The sequence below is a fragment of the Sarcophilus harrisii genome, chromosome X (assembly GCF_902635505.1).
Source record: "Sarcophilus harrisii chromosome X, mSarHar1.11, whole genome shotgun sequence".
In the NCBI taxonomy this organism is placed as follows: domain Eukaryota; kingdom Metazoa; phylum Chordata; class Mammalia; order Dasyuromorphia; family Dasyuridae; genus Sarcophilus; species Sarcophilus harrisii.
The window spans coordinates 54,918,176-54,932,210 of record NC_045432.1 but is presented as its reverse complement, the minus strand read 5'-3'; the positions used below and the strand labels follow the sequence as shown (position 1 = coordinate 54,932,210).

At 52.6% G+C, this 14,035-nt stretch overlaps 1 protein-coding gene across 2 annotated transcripts in view; it reads right to left on the bottom strand.

The window, feature by feature from the left end:
* Window positions 1–656: 656 nt before the first annotated feature.
* The window catches only part of SLC16A2 (solute carrier family 16 member 2), a 100,622-nt gene continuing 87,243 nt past the window's right edge, over window positions 657–14,035 (bottom strand). For both annotated transcript variants that reach the window (XM_031944888.1, XM_023507155.2), the window contains exons 5-6: window positions 11,052–11,280; window positions 657–6,836 (exon numbers count right to left, since the gene is read on the bottom strand). In XM_031944888.1, coding sequence (XP_031800748.1) covers window positions 6,616–6,836; window positions 11,052–11,280 — 450 coding nt within the window. In that variant the 3' untranslated portion in view covers window positions 657–6,615. The remainder of the gene's footprint in view (window positions 6,837–11,051; window positions 11,281–14,035) is intronic.

The window sequence follows — 14,035 nt, the reverse complement described above, 5'->3', positions numbered from 1 at the left end:
ACATTTCCCAGTCACGTGACCCTGGGCAAGTTGCTTTAACCTCTTTTTGCCTCAGTTTCCCTCATCTATAAAATGAAGGATTTGGGCTCAATGGCCTCCCGGATTATTATCTTGTGATTCTTAGACACTGTCTTTCTGTGTAATCTTCTCTAAAATGAGCTGGGATGGGGGAGGTGGGGGAGTTGGCCCTTTCCAGCTCAGAAGCCTCTGACCCAAGTAAGGAGAGGAGGCGTCGCCCAGCAGCTGCTGTCTGACGGGCTTTGTCATGGTCATCCTGCCAGCTGGAGACCAGCTGGGTGGGTTGGGGTGTGTGTGTGACTGTGATCCTGGCCCGGATAAAGAGCTGAAATCCTACCCTACTGAAATCTCTTTGGGACCCTAGCCCCCATACCCACTCCTCCCAGGCACGGGTCACTTGTGGCTAGGAAGATGTTGTCCATGTCCTTCTACCACCTCCACAGTGGACAGGCCGTCCCTCCTATAGTTGCCACCATTCAAGCCCGACCTTCTGGGCAGTGATCCCCAGGGCCCGGGAGTTATACCACACGGTGTGGTGATCTGCACTCGGCACCTCCTCGCCCTCAGTTGCTCAAGGCAGCTTCCTGGCCCATTGCGGTCATCCACCCCACATCCCACAAAGTTCAGAGAACCAGGAGAAGGATTGTCACGTTTTAATACAATACTTGAGAGGTGTAGAATATAATCTCAGAATCTTCTGAAGGGCGGCTCTTGGCTGAGGAAGAAGGCCAATTTGTGAACAGCTGGGTTTTGCAAACATGACAAAAGAAAGCTCAGCAAATTGTAACAGCAGATTGAAGAAAAGGGAGGAAAATACACATGGCTACACAACTCTGTTTCTAGGCAGTCCAGACGAGATAGCCCATAGAGCAGACCCCGCCTCGATGCTGCCGAGAGCTCCCTCCGGCTAGGCCCGCTTCTGTGGAGAAGGCCGGCTGGCTCAGAGGTGGAGATGACCCAGGATGGAGGGCCTGGGAAGGATGCTGATGTGAAGGCTGCACTCTGGCCTTTCCTGGAGTGGAGGCAGGGATGGCACTCTAGGGGAACCAAGCCCGAGTGGCCCTCTCGGTGGGGCCAGCCCAACAGCCTCAGGTCGGGTGAGAGGCAGAGAGGGAACTCTGGGACCACTGGAATCTTTCTGCCAGGCTTTGCTGGTGAGCAGCCAGCTGCCGGAGGAGGAGGCTGAAAGGAGGAGAAGTAGATAGGGAGGACTCTTGGGACTTCAGAAGAAGGCAACGTACTTTGGGAAACGGTAGGCCAGCTGGGCCTCGGGCAGACTCTGAAGCCAGTGGAACAGGGAGACTCAGGGGTAATTTCAGGGACTGAGATAAGCACAAGACCAAGAGCAGGCAAGCTGAAAAGTGATCTTGGGCCTGCTCTGGACCAAGACGTGCAGATAATAGCCCTGTCCGGGAGAATCCGGGCTTGGGCTCGGGCTCGGGGCCTCCCTCTGGCCTCAGTTCTGACTGCTCAGTGGTCCCTCTGATCTCCTGGCCTGCAGCAGTCCCAAGTCTGGGTCTGTCTCCCTCCCAGGGAGAGTCACCAGGCAGAAGAGATCTTCTAAGATACCAAGCCTTCAGCCAAAGGCATCATTGACCCCCCCCCCCCCCGAGGGCTGGCCCCTTTCTCATAGCTCTCAATGGAGCCAGCAACTGAGGCTACCATGTGAGGGAGGTAGGTCTGTTGCCTTCTTAGAGATGAAAGAGAGGAGAGAAAATGCTCATAAAAATTATGGGATTCACTAGCTTTGAAATCTAATGATTTGGGGTGATCAAACACAGACTGGGGCCCGGGGGTTTTCAGGGGGCTGAGGTGGGGGTGGAGGCGAGCGCTTGGGTTGGGGGAAGGCCAGGGAGCAGCCTGTGACCTCGGGTAGTAGCTGGGAGCCGGGTGTTGGGGCTGAGTAATGAGCCCCAACAGGCAGAGCTGGGGTGGGGTGGGGTGGGGGCAGAATTAGTCTGGCACCAGGGTCAGACAAGAAACCACATTACCCTGCAGGGAGAGTGAATTGGAGCAACCTCCCAAGGCTTTGCTTTTTTCTCAGCAGGGACAAGTAGTGGAGAGATGAGGCTGTCTGTCTCCCACCTTCCAGAAAGCGGCATCTCCTCTGTGCTGCTGGGGGGAGGGGATGGGGACGGGGATGGGGGGAAGAGAACAGCGACCGTGATCTCTCCCTCCCATCCGGTACTCCTTCGTTCAGAGCTTCGAGGCACTGAGAGCCATCTTGGCATCTTTCATCCAAGGGGAATACAAATAAAACCTTAGAGGCTGGCCATATTGCAGATGGGGAAACTGAGACCCAGAGAGGACTTGCCCAAAGTCAGACCACCAGTAAGTGGCGGATTCAAGTCCAGGTCTCCCGATTCCCTATCCCGTGCGGTCATATATAAGGTATGTTGGTGGATTGTCGTGAAGCTGGCCTCCCCCATGCCATGCCTCCCCAGGTGCCTCAAGTTCCATCATTGACAAATCATTCCTTAAACATCACCCTCCTCCTATATCCTCCCGATAGCCAATCCTCAACAGCTTTCAATGAGGGTGGGGGAGGTAGAAGAGAAAATAAATGCTTGATAGTTGAAATATTTTAAAAAGTCATTAAAAAAAACCTCGTAAGTGAACTGAAGTTGGCCCCCGTCTCTAGCCCTATGGAGGCCTTTATTTACAGACCCTCTTTTTGCAGGCTTTCCCAGGAGTGGCCATTCGGGCGCACCAAGCCTTGAGGCTCGGGGTGGCACCGGGATTCGGGACCACTGTCATAATTGACCAGTTCCAACAGCAGGCGGGAGAAGAAAAGGTCCTCCTCACCAGCGCGTGGCCCCCGCATCCGCCACCTGGCCAAAGGAAAGATGGGATGCTAGCCGCCCTAGGCCGTTCCATTTTTGAAAGGAACGGCTTTTTCCACTTGAGTTGAAAAGAAAGAATCCAATCCAAAGCAGCCCAACCCAGCCCCCTGCACGGCTCCATTTCCAATTTCCGCTCTGGCAGAGAATAAGGATTTGGGGATTTCAAACAAGACTGTGGCCTCCTTGGTCCCAAAGCCAAACTTCCTGCGTTCACAGGGTCAAGCCTGTTGCACCCTGGGAGCCAGCGTACATACCGAGGCAAAGTTTGCACATTTGTTTATTTGTTCCAAACTCCTCCAGGATTTCAATGTCCACGGCCCCGAGCAGCAGGCAGCGAGGTCTGCTTTGACTTTCTGCTGAGGAGACTCTGAAGGGCCATCTTAGGAGTCCCTCTAAACCCTTTGCTGCCCCTGAGACTTCTACCCCCATTTTGCTGCTCTCGGGTCCCGGCCTTCGTGCGAGATCCCAGCCACTCACTGGACTCCAAATTAGGATTGTGCTCCCGTGGCCAACTTCCCCCAAAGACTTGGGTCACTCACACGCATTTGGGAGGCAGAGGCATGTTATATCACATGGCCTTGGCTGATGCCGGCAAAGGGGGGGTTCGGCCTTTCTGTCGTTCATCTAGACAGGAAGGGGGAACTTAGCCGATCACCTGCAACAGGGGAAACTGAGCGAGGACTCCCGTTTCCCCATCAGTCGGCAGGGCGGCCACTGGGCCAGCAGAAAGGCCAAGGGGGCCAGCCCTCTTGGTAGAGGAGGGATCAGGGTGAGACTGTTGTCCGTGAGGAATCTGAGATTAGCAACAGCCATCACTGGTGAGGCCCTAGGTATTATAGGTACCAGGAAGTCCGCCTTCTTCCCAGGTGGAAACAGAATGCCTGTGACAGGAAGGAAGTCCCCAAGCACTCCAAACAAAAGCCCGAGTTGTCTCATTCCTCCCGTGCCCACCCTTCTACTTCAGCAAGGCTTAACAGGTCTTAGGCTTTGGAATGTCTCTGTTGCTACAGATTATAGGATTTGGGAACCAGAAGGGGCCTTAGAGATCATCTGGTTCAACCCTCTCCTTTTAAAGATGGAGAAACTGAGGCCTGGAGCAGAGAAGGGACTCCGTAAAGGTCACGTGGTGACAAGGCTGGGATTCACAGGCAGCTTTTTGGACTCCAAATCCAGTGTTCCTTCCATGATACTGTGCTGCCGGAAAAGGGGCGGGAAGGGGTGCCTGGCCAAAGGGGCCGAGGGCCCTGGACCGGGAAGAAGCGAGGCGCCAACCCTTGTCCTGGCCAAGGCCTTCCCGGCTGCCAGTTTGTAAAGTAAAACTTCATGGTTTGGAAAACAAGCTCAGTGTGGGATTGTCTCTTCCCCATGTTTGGTTGAGTGATTTTGTTGCAGACAAGCCAGGGTCCAGAAGGAAATCTGGAGGGGGCTCACGGGATCCTTCTCTGCCCTCGGGGCCCTGGAGGGCAGAAGGGGCAAAGGCCCCAGCGGCCCCCATTCACTGCCACGCTAATGATTCCCCAGAACTGCGGCCGGCCGGCGTGGGGACCCAGAGATGTACACATTAAGACACAAAGCCAGAGGCCAGAGGCCCAAGTGGAGAGAGGCTGGGAAGGGGCCCTAGCGTGGCTGTTCCAAGCCTAATGAGCGAATCTTCAAGTGGCCCTGATGGTTTCCTTTGTTCTCGGACCAGGGGCATTTCGGGTGGTATTTAGCAGGACTGCTGCCCAGGGCCCAGGCAGGGGCAAGAAGCTGGCATCTGCTTCATAGAGAGAGGCCTGGGCCAGGGCTGTCTATTCCTGGCAGCTTTTGTGCCTGCATTAGCTAGGGTCAGGCTCCCGCCTGGGCGCCCCTTGCTGCTGGGGACACGCCAGCTCCCTCATTTCACCTCCTAAACAGAGCATCCCAGAGGGCCCCAGTGTGGCGGTGGGGTCAGGATGGAGGCAATAGATTTTCCCCTGAACAAATGAAGGGGGACGATGAAAAGATGGTTCTTTGTTGTCTAATGAAACCTCCCATCCTCCTCCTCTGAGCTGCTCCAGACATTCCCTCCACGTGACTGGGACCTGGGCCTTTCTCCATAACACTGACCCATCGCTACAGAGTCCGAGGTGGGTTTCTGGATGGGCCTGACAAGCGGTTTAGAGTTCATGTGGTTCGATGCCCCCGTTTTACAAGAGGGAACTGAGCCTCGGGAGGGCAAGGAATCGGACCAAAGTTAGACTGCCCGACAAATGACCGGGGCTTTGGATTTTGTGTTCCTAGTGGAGTCGGTATAGGACCCGGCTATGAGCGCAAAGTGACGTACGAGGGCTCCTTGTGGTAACTGAGGGAGGGAGGCACAGGGACCGAGGGGCAGTGTTTCTGAGGTCGGCTTACACTAGAGGAGGTCAGCTGTCTCCTGGGTAATGGGCTGAATCAACTATGGGCCTCCCTCTGCTACATGGTAATGGAATGGGAGGGACCAGCTTGGGGACGAAATGAGTGATAATCGCAACACTGGGCAGAAGTTTTGGAATGAGGCTAGCAGGGGCCTGGGCCTGCCTCCGCCTTGTGCGGGCCAACGTTCAAAGGTTTGGAACACCCAGGACCCCCTTACTTGCCGAGTGTCCTGGGGGTGGCAGATGGAGGAGCTCCCCATAAGCCCAGGGATTGTTGAACTTGAGATGAGAAGCGACAAGGCGCTCCTGGAGGACGGCCCTCTCCCCACCCCACCCCAAACTCAGATCCCAGCGTCGGGAGGATCCATGAGGATCAACGGACAAAGAATAGAAATATTACCTGTCCCCACCCTGCCCCATCCTCACCCTGGGAAAATAGGGTTTGTGGAATTCAAAGAGTGAGAACTGGATGAAATCTCAGAGATACAAGAAAGTCCAATCTCGCCTCGATTGGGATATGGGAGAAACAAGAAGAATCAGCCTCTACTGCAACTGATCTTGGTCCACCCAGAGCCACGTATGGCACTGAGTGGATTTGGCGCTGGTGGGATGGGATGGGATGGGACAGGATGGGATGGGATGGGGCGGACCACCCCGTACCTGGAAGGGCACGGCCTAGCACCTATAGCACAGTTCCTGGCACTTAACAGATGCTCATTAGTTGGATGGATCACTCCCCTGTCCCAGCACCCTGTAAGAAGAAGACACAGAAGAAGAAGGGATGGGGGGAAGCAAAGTAACAAGAAAAGGAAGAAGGAACTGCCTCCAAGGGAAAGGGGAGACACAGCCAGCCAACCATCAAAGCCCTCCCATTGGTATGGACAGAACCACTGGTAAGGGACTGCCAATAGCTGGGTGAGAGGTATCACTCAAAGTCACGGGCTACTGGAGCCATCAATGACAGTTGAATTTGCCGCCTCCCCACTACTCCCAAAGAGAGATGGACTGTGGGTGACTAACCTGTCAGCACTTGGGGGCCTGGGTCTGCCCCAAAGGCTCCTGGGACCAGAGGGACCACTACCAGAAACTAGTTTTCACTGGTGACCTCCAAGCTGGGGCCAGTAGGTTATAACCTCCCCACCCTCACTGGGAGATCAGGAAATCTCTGGGGTGAGTTCAAAAGGCAAGAGAAAAGCTACCGGAGATGCTGCCCATCTCCTGGTGCTGGAAAGAAACAAGGCATTAAGTGGGGAGAACTTGGCTAATGAACACAGAGCACCCAAAAGGGGTGCAGGAAATGCCCGTGGCTGGGTTGAGGGAGAGGTGCTGGAGGTCAGAGGGTGAATGCCAGGGGAGGCGGCGATGGGGGCAGGACATTAGATGTGAGCCTCTGTGGCAGGGGCCCCGGGCAGCAGATCTCCATTCATGATGGTGTCTGAGGCCAGCATCTTGTCCTTGCTGGAGTCCATCTCCTGCTTCTTGGGCATCTTCCGATGGAACAGTGGGACAAAGAACAGGATTATGCCTCCGATGATGGGTGGCACGCCGGCAAAGTAGAAGGCCACGTGGTAGTTCTCAAAACAGTTGTGGAGGAGACCTGCAAAAGCCAACAGAGATAAGACTGTCTGCCTTCCAGGTGCCCACAGGAACCATGTCTCCTGTTCAGATTCTACAGGAGCCAGGGCTTTGGCAGGAAGTGTGACTTGGGGACCTACAGGATTTAGAGGATACAGACTATTGGAGCTAGGTGGGTCCCAGGAATGGGGAATGTCAGAGCTGGGAGGGAGCCTGGAATAGGGAATGTCAGAACTGGGAGGAAGGGTGGAACGGGCAATGTCCGAGCTGAACAACTCGAGGACACGGAGCACAGATAATCAGAGCTAGAACAAATCTTCCAAAGGGGCAGTGGCAGTCCCTTTTAATTTCGGTCCTATCTGGCCTGAAAGCCCATGGATTCTTGATGAGGCCTATGGAAGTGTGACTGCTGGTACTTGTCTCCAGGTAACAGAATGTTCACAGATGGCAGGGATGAAGGCCAGATACTAACAGTGGCTCGTTAGCTGGGAAGTGATCACACGTGTCCCTCTGTCATGGCTCCTGAAGGCTACTTCCCTTAAGTAAATGAGTAGCCTGTGGTAGCTTTGAGGCCAGCTGTGGGCAATCTGGTCACTAATGGTAGCCTCTATTCATTGCCTGCCCACCTTCCCCCCAGCTTCCAAGATATAAGAGCTGCTCTTCTCTTCCTCGCTCTTGGAGCTGAGCTGGAGTTCAAATCTGACATCAGGTACTTTTAGCTGTGGGGTACCAGACAAATCACCTGATTGTTGTCTGCCTCAGTTTCCTCAAAGGGGGGGGGTAAAACCAGCATCCCATTCCAGAGTCATCGTGAGCATCAGATGTGATACTCTTTGGAAAGTGCTTAGCACAGTGCCTGACGCATAGCAGGCACTCACTAAGTGCTCGTTTTCCCCCTTCCTTGGGAGAGGGGCAATGGCCTAGTGGGATCAGATTAGATGGGGTGATCGCAGCAGGGCCTGTTTGTGGTGAAGAAGGCCCTTGCCACCTCTCAGGGCCTAGACTCTTTCTGATACCCTTCAAGAAAGTATCTGTTAGCAAAATAACGGTTTGGTCATGTATACTTAATGTGTATCTAATTTATATTTTAAGATATTTAACATCTACTGGTCATCCTGCCATCTGGGGGAGGGGGTGGGGGGTAAGAGGTGAAAAATTGGAACAAGAGGTTTGGCAATTGTTAATGCTGTAAAGTTACCCATGCATATAACCTGTAAATAAAAGGCTATTAAATAAATAAATTAATTAATTAAAAATAAAGTATCTGTTAGTCCTGACTTAAAGTGTAAGCTCTCAGGCGGGAACAGTGGAAGGAGTGAAGTGAGCCGGCAAATCTTTGGGCTTTCCAAGTCTAGAGCACTACCTACTACCCCACAGCTCCGTGCTGTGTGATAGTATCCTTCGGACTTTTACAACCTCTGCTCTCTGTTCTAAGTTCCCTTCTGGCCAAGACCTGATAGTTAGAACATTTGTATTCTAGCCTTGACCGCGACCTTTTTTTGGGGAAGGACCCTAAGCTCTTTCGTAAAATAGTGGCCCGAATGAGCACATCTTTGCCACTTCTGCTGGCTTGGATTCTAAAGGCCCTCCCAGTCTGGACCCTCCATAGTCTAAGGTCTTTGGGAGGGGCTCTGCTTCTGTGGATTAGTGGAGTGAGAGGGTGGCCCTAAGACCACCCCTAAGGTCATTTCAGACTCTGCCAGGGGGATTTTAAGAAGGTCCAGTTTCTTCTGCCAGGGTGTTTCCACTGCAGGATCTCCTATGCTGATTTACGTCACCAGAAATGCCCCCTTTGGATCCCAGGGATGGGCCCGGGGGAAATTCTGGGGTACAGCTGCACATCTCTTCTTAACCCCACTCGAGATCACCTGCGTTAGTTCCGGTTCACAGCCTGCCACTAATGAGGCAGATTCACCAGCCTTGTCCAGAGACTGGGAGGTTGCCCCGAGTCTCCATAATCCAGAGGCTGTGGCTGCCCTTCATCTCCCTAGATTAGCTGTGAACTTGGCCACTCATTCATAATGGAATCAGTGGATACAAGACCTATGAATGTACTGGTCCAGAGGGCATTTAGTTGCATCCCATCCTCCCTCAGGTATATCCCCGAGGATCTGTGGTACACAAAGGACCTGTGATTTCATCCACATGGACATACTCTCTACCCACATACATCCTAACCCGTATGGAAATAGAGACACACCTAGCTTAGGGTGACTCTAGTACCTTGTACCAGGGTGTTGACATTGAGAGGGACCGCTGCTGCTGCTTCCCGTCATTCAGCAACATAGAAGTAGCTTAGCTTAGTACCCAGTTAGAGTAGTTAAAATAGGAAGCTGCTGGAGGCCGGCTTCCTACTGCTTTCCCCATGTTAAATTGCTTGTTTGGCCCCACCTCACCCCACCGGCTCCGTGCCCCACAACATTCTCAGTGGCCTTAGCAGCAGTCGGCTATTCCTACTCCGTATTTTCCTCTTCTACCTCCCTTCCCCGAGTGGAGGCTATGGTTCATGCTGCTTGCCCAAGTGCAAAAATTACTGGGTATGGCTCTGCTGGGTCGGTGGTTCCCATCTGGGCAGTCATTCAGACCTGGCAGGAGCTGGCATCAGTGGCAGGCTTGAGAGGAGGTTGCTATTCAAGTATCCCTAGTCTAACATGGCTCCATCTGCCTCTCTGTCTAGTATTGCATGGTTAGTAAATACGACCAGGTTCCCTCCGTCTTTCTCCACCCTCCTCCCCATCCCCTTGTGCTAGTTAGACATTTAGGTGCAATAACCAGATTTCCTCTCTATCTCTGACTTTGTCTTTGTCCCCTGTGATTAAATAGTATTGAACAGAGGCTTCCTCGAGGCCTGCTGCTCTACAGTCAGTCCTTGGAGAAGCAGGGAGCTCATCTCCGTGGGGGCTCCCTGGCTTCCTTTGCCAGTGCAGGTCTCGAGGTAGCCCTACCTGAGGAGATGATCGAAAGAGTTGGGACAAACCCCAAACACATGGTCCCCGATGGGCTGTTTTCTCCCTCCGAGCCTGTCGGTACTTCATCAGACTAACTCTCCCATGCATCACCTACAGGCTGGAGCTAGGCTGGAAGTCTCCCTGGCTGGGGAGTAGTGGATGGTCCTCGGGCTCTCCTGGCACAGCCTCGGAGATCCCAAGGTCACCCTCGAGCGAGCTAGGATGGGGCCTTTTAGTTTTTTTTTTTTTTTTTCTGAAGCGATGGGGTCACACAGCTAGTAAGCGTGCAAGCATTTGAATTCAGATCCTCCTCACTGTGGGGTCGATCCTCTAGTCACTTTACCACCGAGCTGCCCCTTAGGATGAGGTATTGGAAAAGGGCTTTATTTGAACAAGTTTTGGGTGTGCCCAGGTGTTGGAATCTTTACAAAGTGTTAAGCCATTGGAGTTGATTTGATCTTTAGAAAGAGATATTTTGGGCCAGAACTTGAAACAAGGTACTAGGTGGAACGGATAGAAACACTGCTTGTGTTCTCACCTCTAGAGAGCTCATAAGTATCTAAGTACTCAATGGAGTTCACGTGTTTGGGAGGATGCAGGGCTTAGTAGGGCTTAGTCCAAATTCACACCTCCCTTAGGGCCAGAGAGCACTCTGGGAGATAACCCAGAATCCCTCTCCCTCCAGAAGGCGGAATTAACCTTGGGAGATCACATATATAGGGAGCTTTTGAAGCTTGAGCTTAGTTCTTCTTGTGGGACTTAGGAGACCGAGCACTCTGGAAGAAATCCTACAAGCCCTATCTTTGAGGCAGTTGGAGGAGAGAGCTCTTGGAACCCCCAAGCCCTATCTTTGAGGCAAGAGATCCATTGCATCTTCCACCTTGGTGCTGGCTGGAGGCTGAAGAAAGCAGAGGCAGAAGCCAAGGACAAAGCTGCAAGATCTCTTGGAGCCAGGCAGAGAGTTAGGCCTCAACTAACCGGGCTATTTTGGAAGGAGAAATAAACGTTCGCATTTTTACCAGCTGGCTGCATTTTGGAGTAATTATTGATTGTAACTGAAACTAAGGCTGCCTCCAGGAAAACTTTCACACCCAGGGTCAAAACCTGTGCCCTGTGATCTAAGAATTCTTAGAATTCTAACACAACTTAACTCAAAGTGGCGGGATCACTAAAGGTTTCCCCAGCATGGCTGTCTAAGAGCACACACCACAGGAAGAAATGGCACTAGACACTCAGCTGGGCCGGGAAGCTTCCCCTCACAAGCACTCTCTATGGGTGGGCAGCCTCACCTGCTATGGGGGGTCCAGCAGTCATGGGCAGTGCCATCATGCCCAGGAGGTAGCCAATGGCCTGAGATGCCTGCATGGGCCCAACTAGTTCAAAGGCAACGGGCGCCATGATGGTGGTGAAGAAGCCGTCACACAGGCCAAGGAAGAGGCAGACTACCACGAGGCCGCCAAATCCCTTACACAGAGGGATCATCATGCACATTAGGCCCAGGAGCATAAAGGCGATGACCTGGAGAAAGAAGGAAGGAAGGAACTGGGTCAGTCAGTGTAGAAAAGTTAGGGTCAGATTTAGTCCCTGCCAGATTAGCACCAATCACCAAGACCTTCCTGGCTCTGATACTCTCCCAGCCCTAAAATCCCTGGGCCCAGACTTTCCACTGGGTTCTAAGGTTCCTCCCTAGAATGGGAATGTGAGATCCTTTGAAAGATAAACGAGGAGGAAAGAAGCATTTATGAAGCGCCTAGTATATACGAGGCAGTGGGCTCATTACTTTACAAACATTATCTCATTTGAGCATTAGGGTTACTCTGGAAAAAACGTGTATTTCCTGTGGGTTGAAAGATGGGGGGGGGGGCCTGTTTTTTGAGGCAAGTTAGCACAGCTGGGCTTTAGTGTGCATTACGTCAGGACGTGTTCTTTCCAGGATATATGGGCTGGCTTTCTTGGCTTCTAGAGCAAGATGGCTTGAGTACTGGGAGCCCCCAAAGTCTGGCCATCTTTGTGCCTTTGCTGCTTTTGCAGGAAACAAACCCAGGAGATTTGGCACAAGCAAAGTGTGGCCCAGCAGGCGTTTTTGGTCAAGGCACAACCTAGCCACAGCGTGCCATCTCAGGGCCTATCTTGGGGAATTTGAGTGGGATTTTCTCCTTCTGGCTTTGGTGAAGGCCGGGAGCCTACTGTGGAAGCCAGTGACCAGAAAGACCCTCTGGGAGTTCCCAGTCGCTCCCAGGAGTCCGGGACCATGATGGGAAATGGGAAAACTGGTCAGTGTGCCGTTGTTCTGGGGCTGAACGGGGTGTCCCCCAGAGCAAAAGCTAAGATGGGGTGGCCATGGCCCCACGGTAATTTGTGTGTGGGGGAAAAATGTGAAAAATACTCGGGGGGTATTAGAGGCCTGATTGTTTAACACAATATGAATGAAGAGATGCAGTTGCCAAAAAACGTGAAGTTTTTATACAACGTATAACAGAGAGGGACGGAAATGGAGAGGAGAGTGGGGAGAGACAGAGACACGGAAAGAGCCGCACCCAGAGACAGAAACAGAGATACACAGAGCCAGAGAGAGACGGAGACATGGAGAGGGGATCGGCCGATGCTCAGGTCACATCTGCTGGACCGTTGCCCACTCTGGGCATCTTATTCTGGGCAAGCTAGAAGATGTGTTTCTGGAGGAAAACACCCTGGCCAGGGAAAGAAATGGCCGCCGTGCCATTGGGTGCTATGGTAGATGAAGTGGGTGTCTGAAGGAAGCTGTTCTTCTTGGGTCCTGAGGGCAGAGATGGAAGTGCTGAGTTCTAATTCTGAGGTCGAATAATGTAGGGGACAGCAGGGACCTTAGGGTCCCATTCAGATCCCGGTTCAGATATTCTCTAGCTGTATGATCCCGAGCACCTCGCTTCACCTCCCTATGCCTCAGTTTCCTCAGCTGTAAAATGAAAGAGGTGATGCAATGGTTTTTAAGTTGGCTTCTAGATCTGGGTCGGTGATCCATGGAGAAGAAGATTTTAACTTAATACAGATGAACAAGCTGGCACTGGAATGACATAGCTTGGAAAAAGGAGTGAGCTCTGTGTCCCAAGAAGTTCTTGAGCAGAGACTTTCGATTGACTTTCAATTTGACATCCCTTCCCTTTAAGCATTTTACTAAACCTCCTCCTGTGCCAGGTGGCACATCAGACTGGGAAACTGAGACAAATCAAGAAACGACCTTTGTCCCCAAGGATCTGCCCTTTGCTCCTTTGCTTTTAGGGAACACTTTTAGAGGCAGAGTGGTGCAATGAATAGAGCCCAGAACCTGCAGTAAGGAGGACCAGAATTCAAATCCAACCTCACATGCTATCTATGAGGTCTGAGCAAGTTACTTGACCTCTGTCTGTGTCAGTTTGCCCATCTGTAAAATGGGCACGATAATAACATCTACCTCACGGAGTTGTTAGGAGGATAAATGAAGTTCGCAAAGACCTTGGTCAACCTTAAGTTGCTGAGTGCTACTACTGTCCTCATCCTCATCATCCATCATCATTATCATCATGGGTAGAGAAGATTCAGATAGCTGCTACAGTTGGGTACAAGAACTCTGAGGTTCCTTTCGCCAAAGAGAGGATTGGGATTGTAATTGCCCGCCTCCTTCTTAATAAGGGGGTACAGGGCAAATGGGTGTGACTGCCCCCACCCCGAGAATAAAAGCCGTTTTCATCCCATATTTTGGGGTCTGCTTAGCTAGCAGAGAGACTGAGGGTCAAGTCCCCAGTCATCCGTGCAGTGCCAGCTAAGAGGGGTTCTTTTTTGTTCTATTTCTTCTTTTCTTCTCACATGGCAATAGGGTTAAGTGACTTGCTCAGGGTCACCCGGTCAGTCAGCGTGGTCAGTCCTCCTGACTGCAGCTGGGCGCGCTATCCACTATGCCGCCCGGCTACCCCCCCGCCCCCCCCAAACGCTTTTTCTAAAGCTGGGAGGGAGGAGTCCGGGGCTCTCCCGGGCAGCGGAGGCCCCCGCCCTGAGGCACTTAGTAAAAGTGCCCAGTCCGTGCCTGGCGGGCGCCGAGCACCCCGGAAGAGCCGGGCTGGGAAGCGGGGATCTCCCGGAAGAGCCCCGCCCTGTCCCGAGGGGACCCCCTCTTGTCAAGGCCTCGGCCTCTGCAGGGCTTTCTGGGCCCCTCCCAGCCCGGATTCCGGCGGCAGACCAGGTGAGAGAACGGGCTTGCCTATCAGCCAAGCCCATTAGGTCAATTAAGAGTTAATACCATTATATAACACAAAAGGCC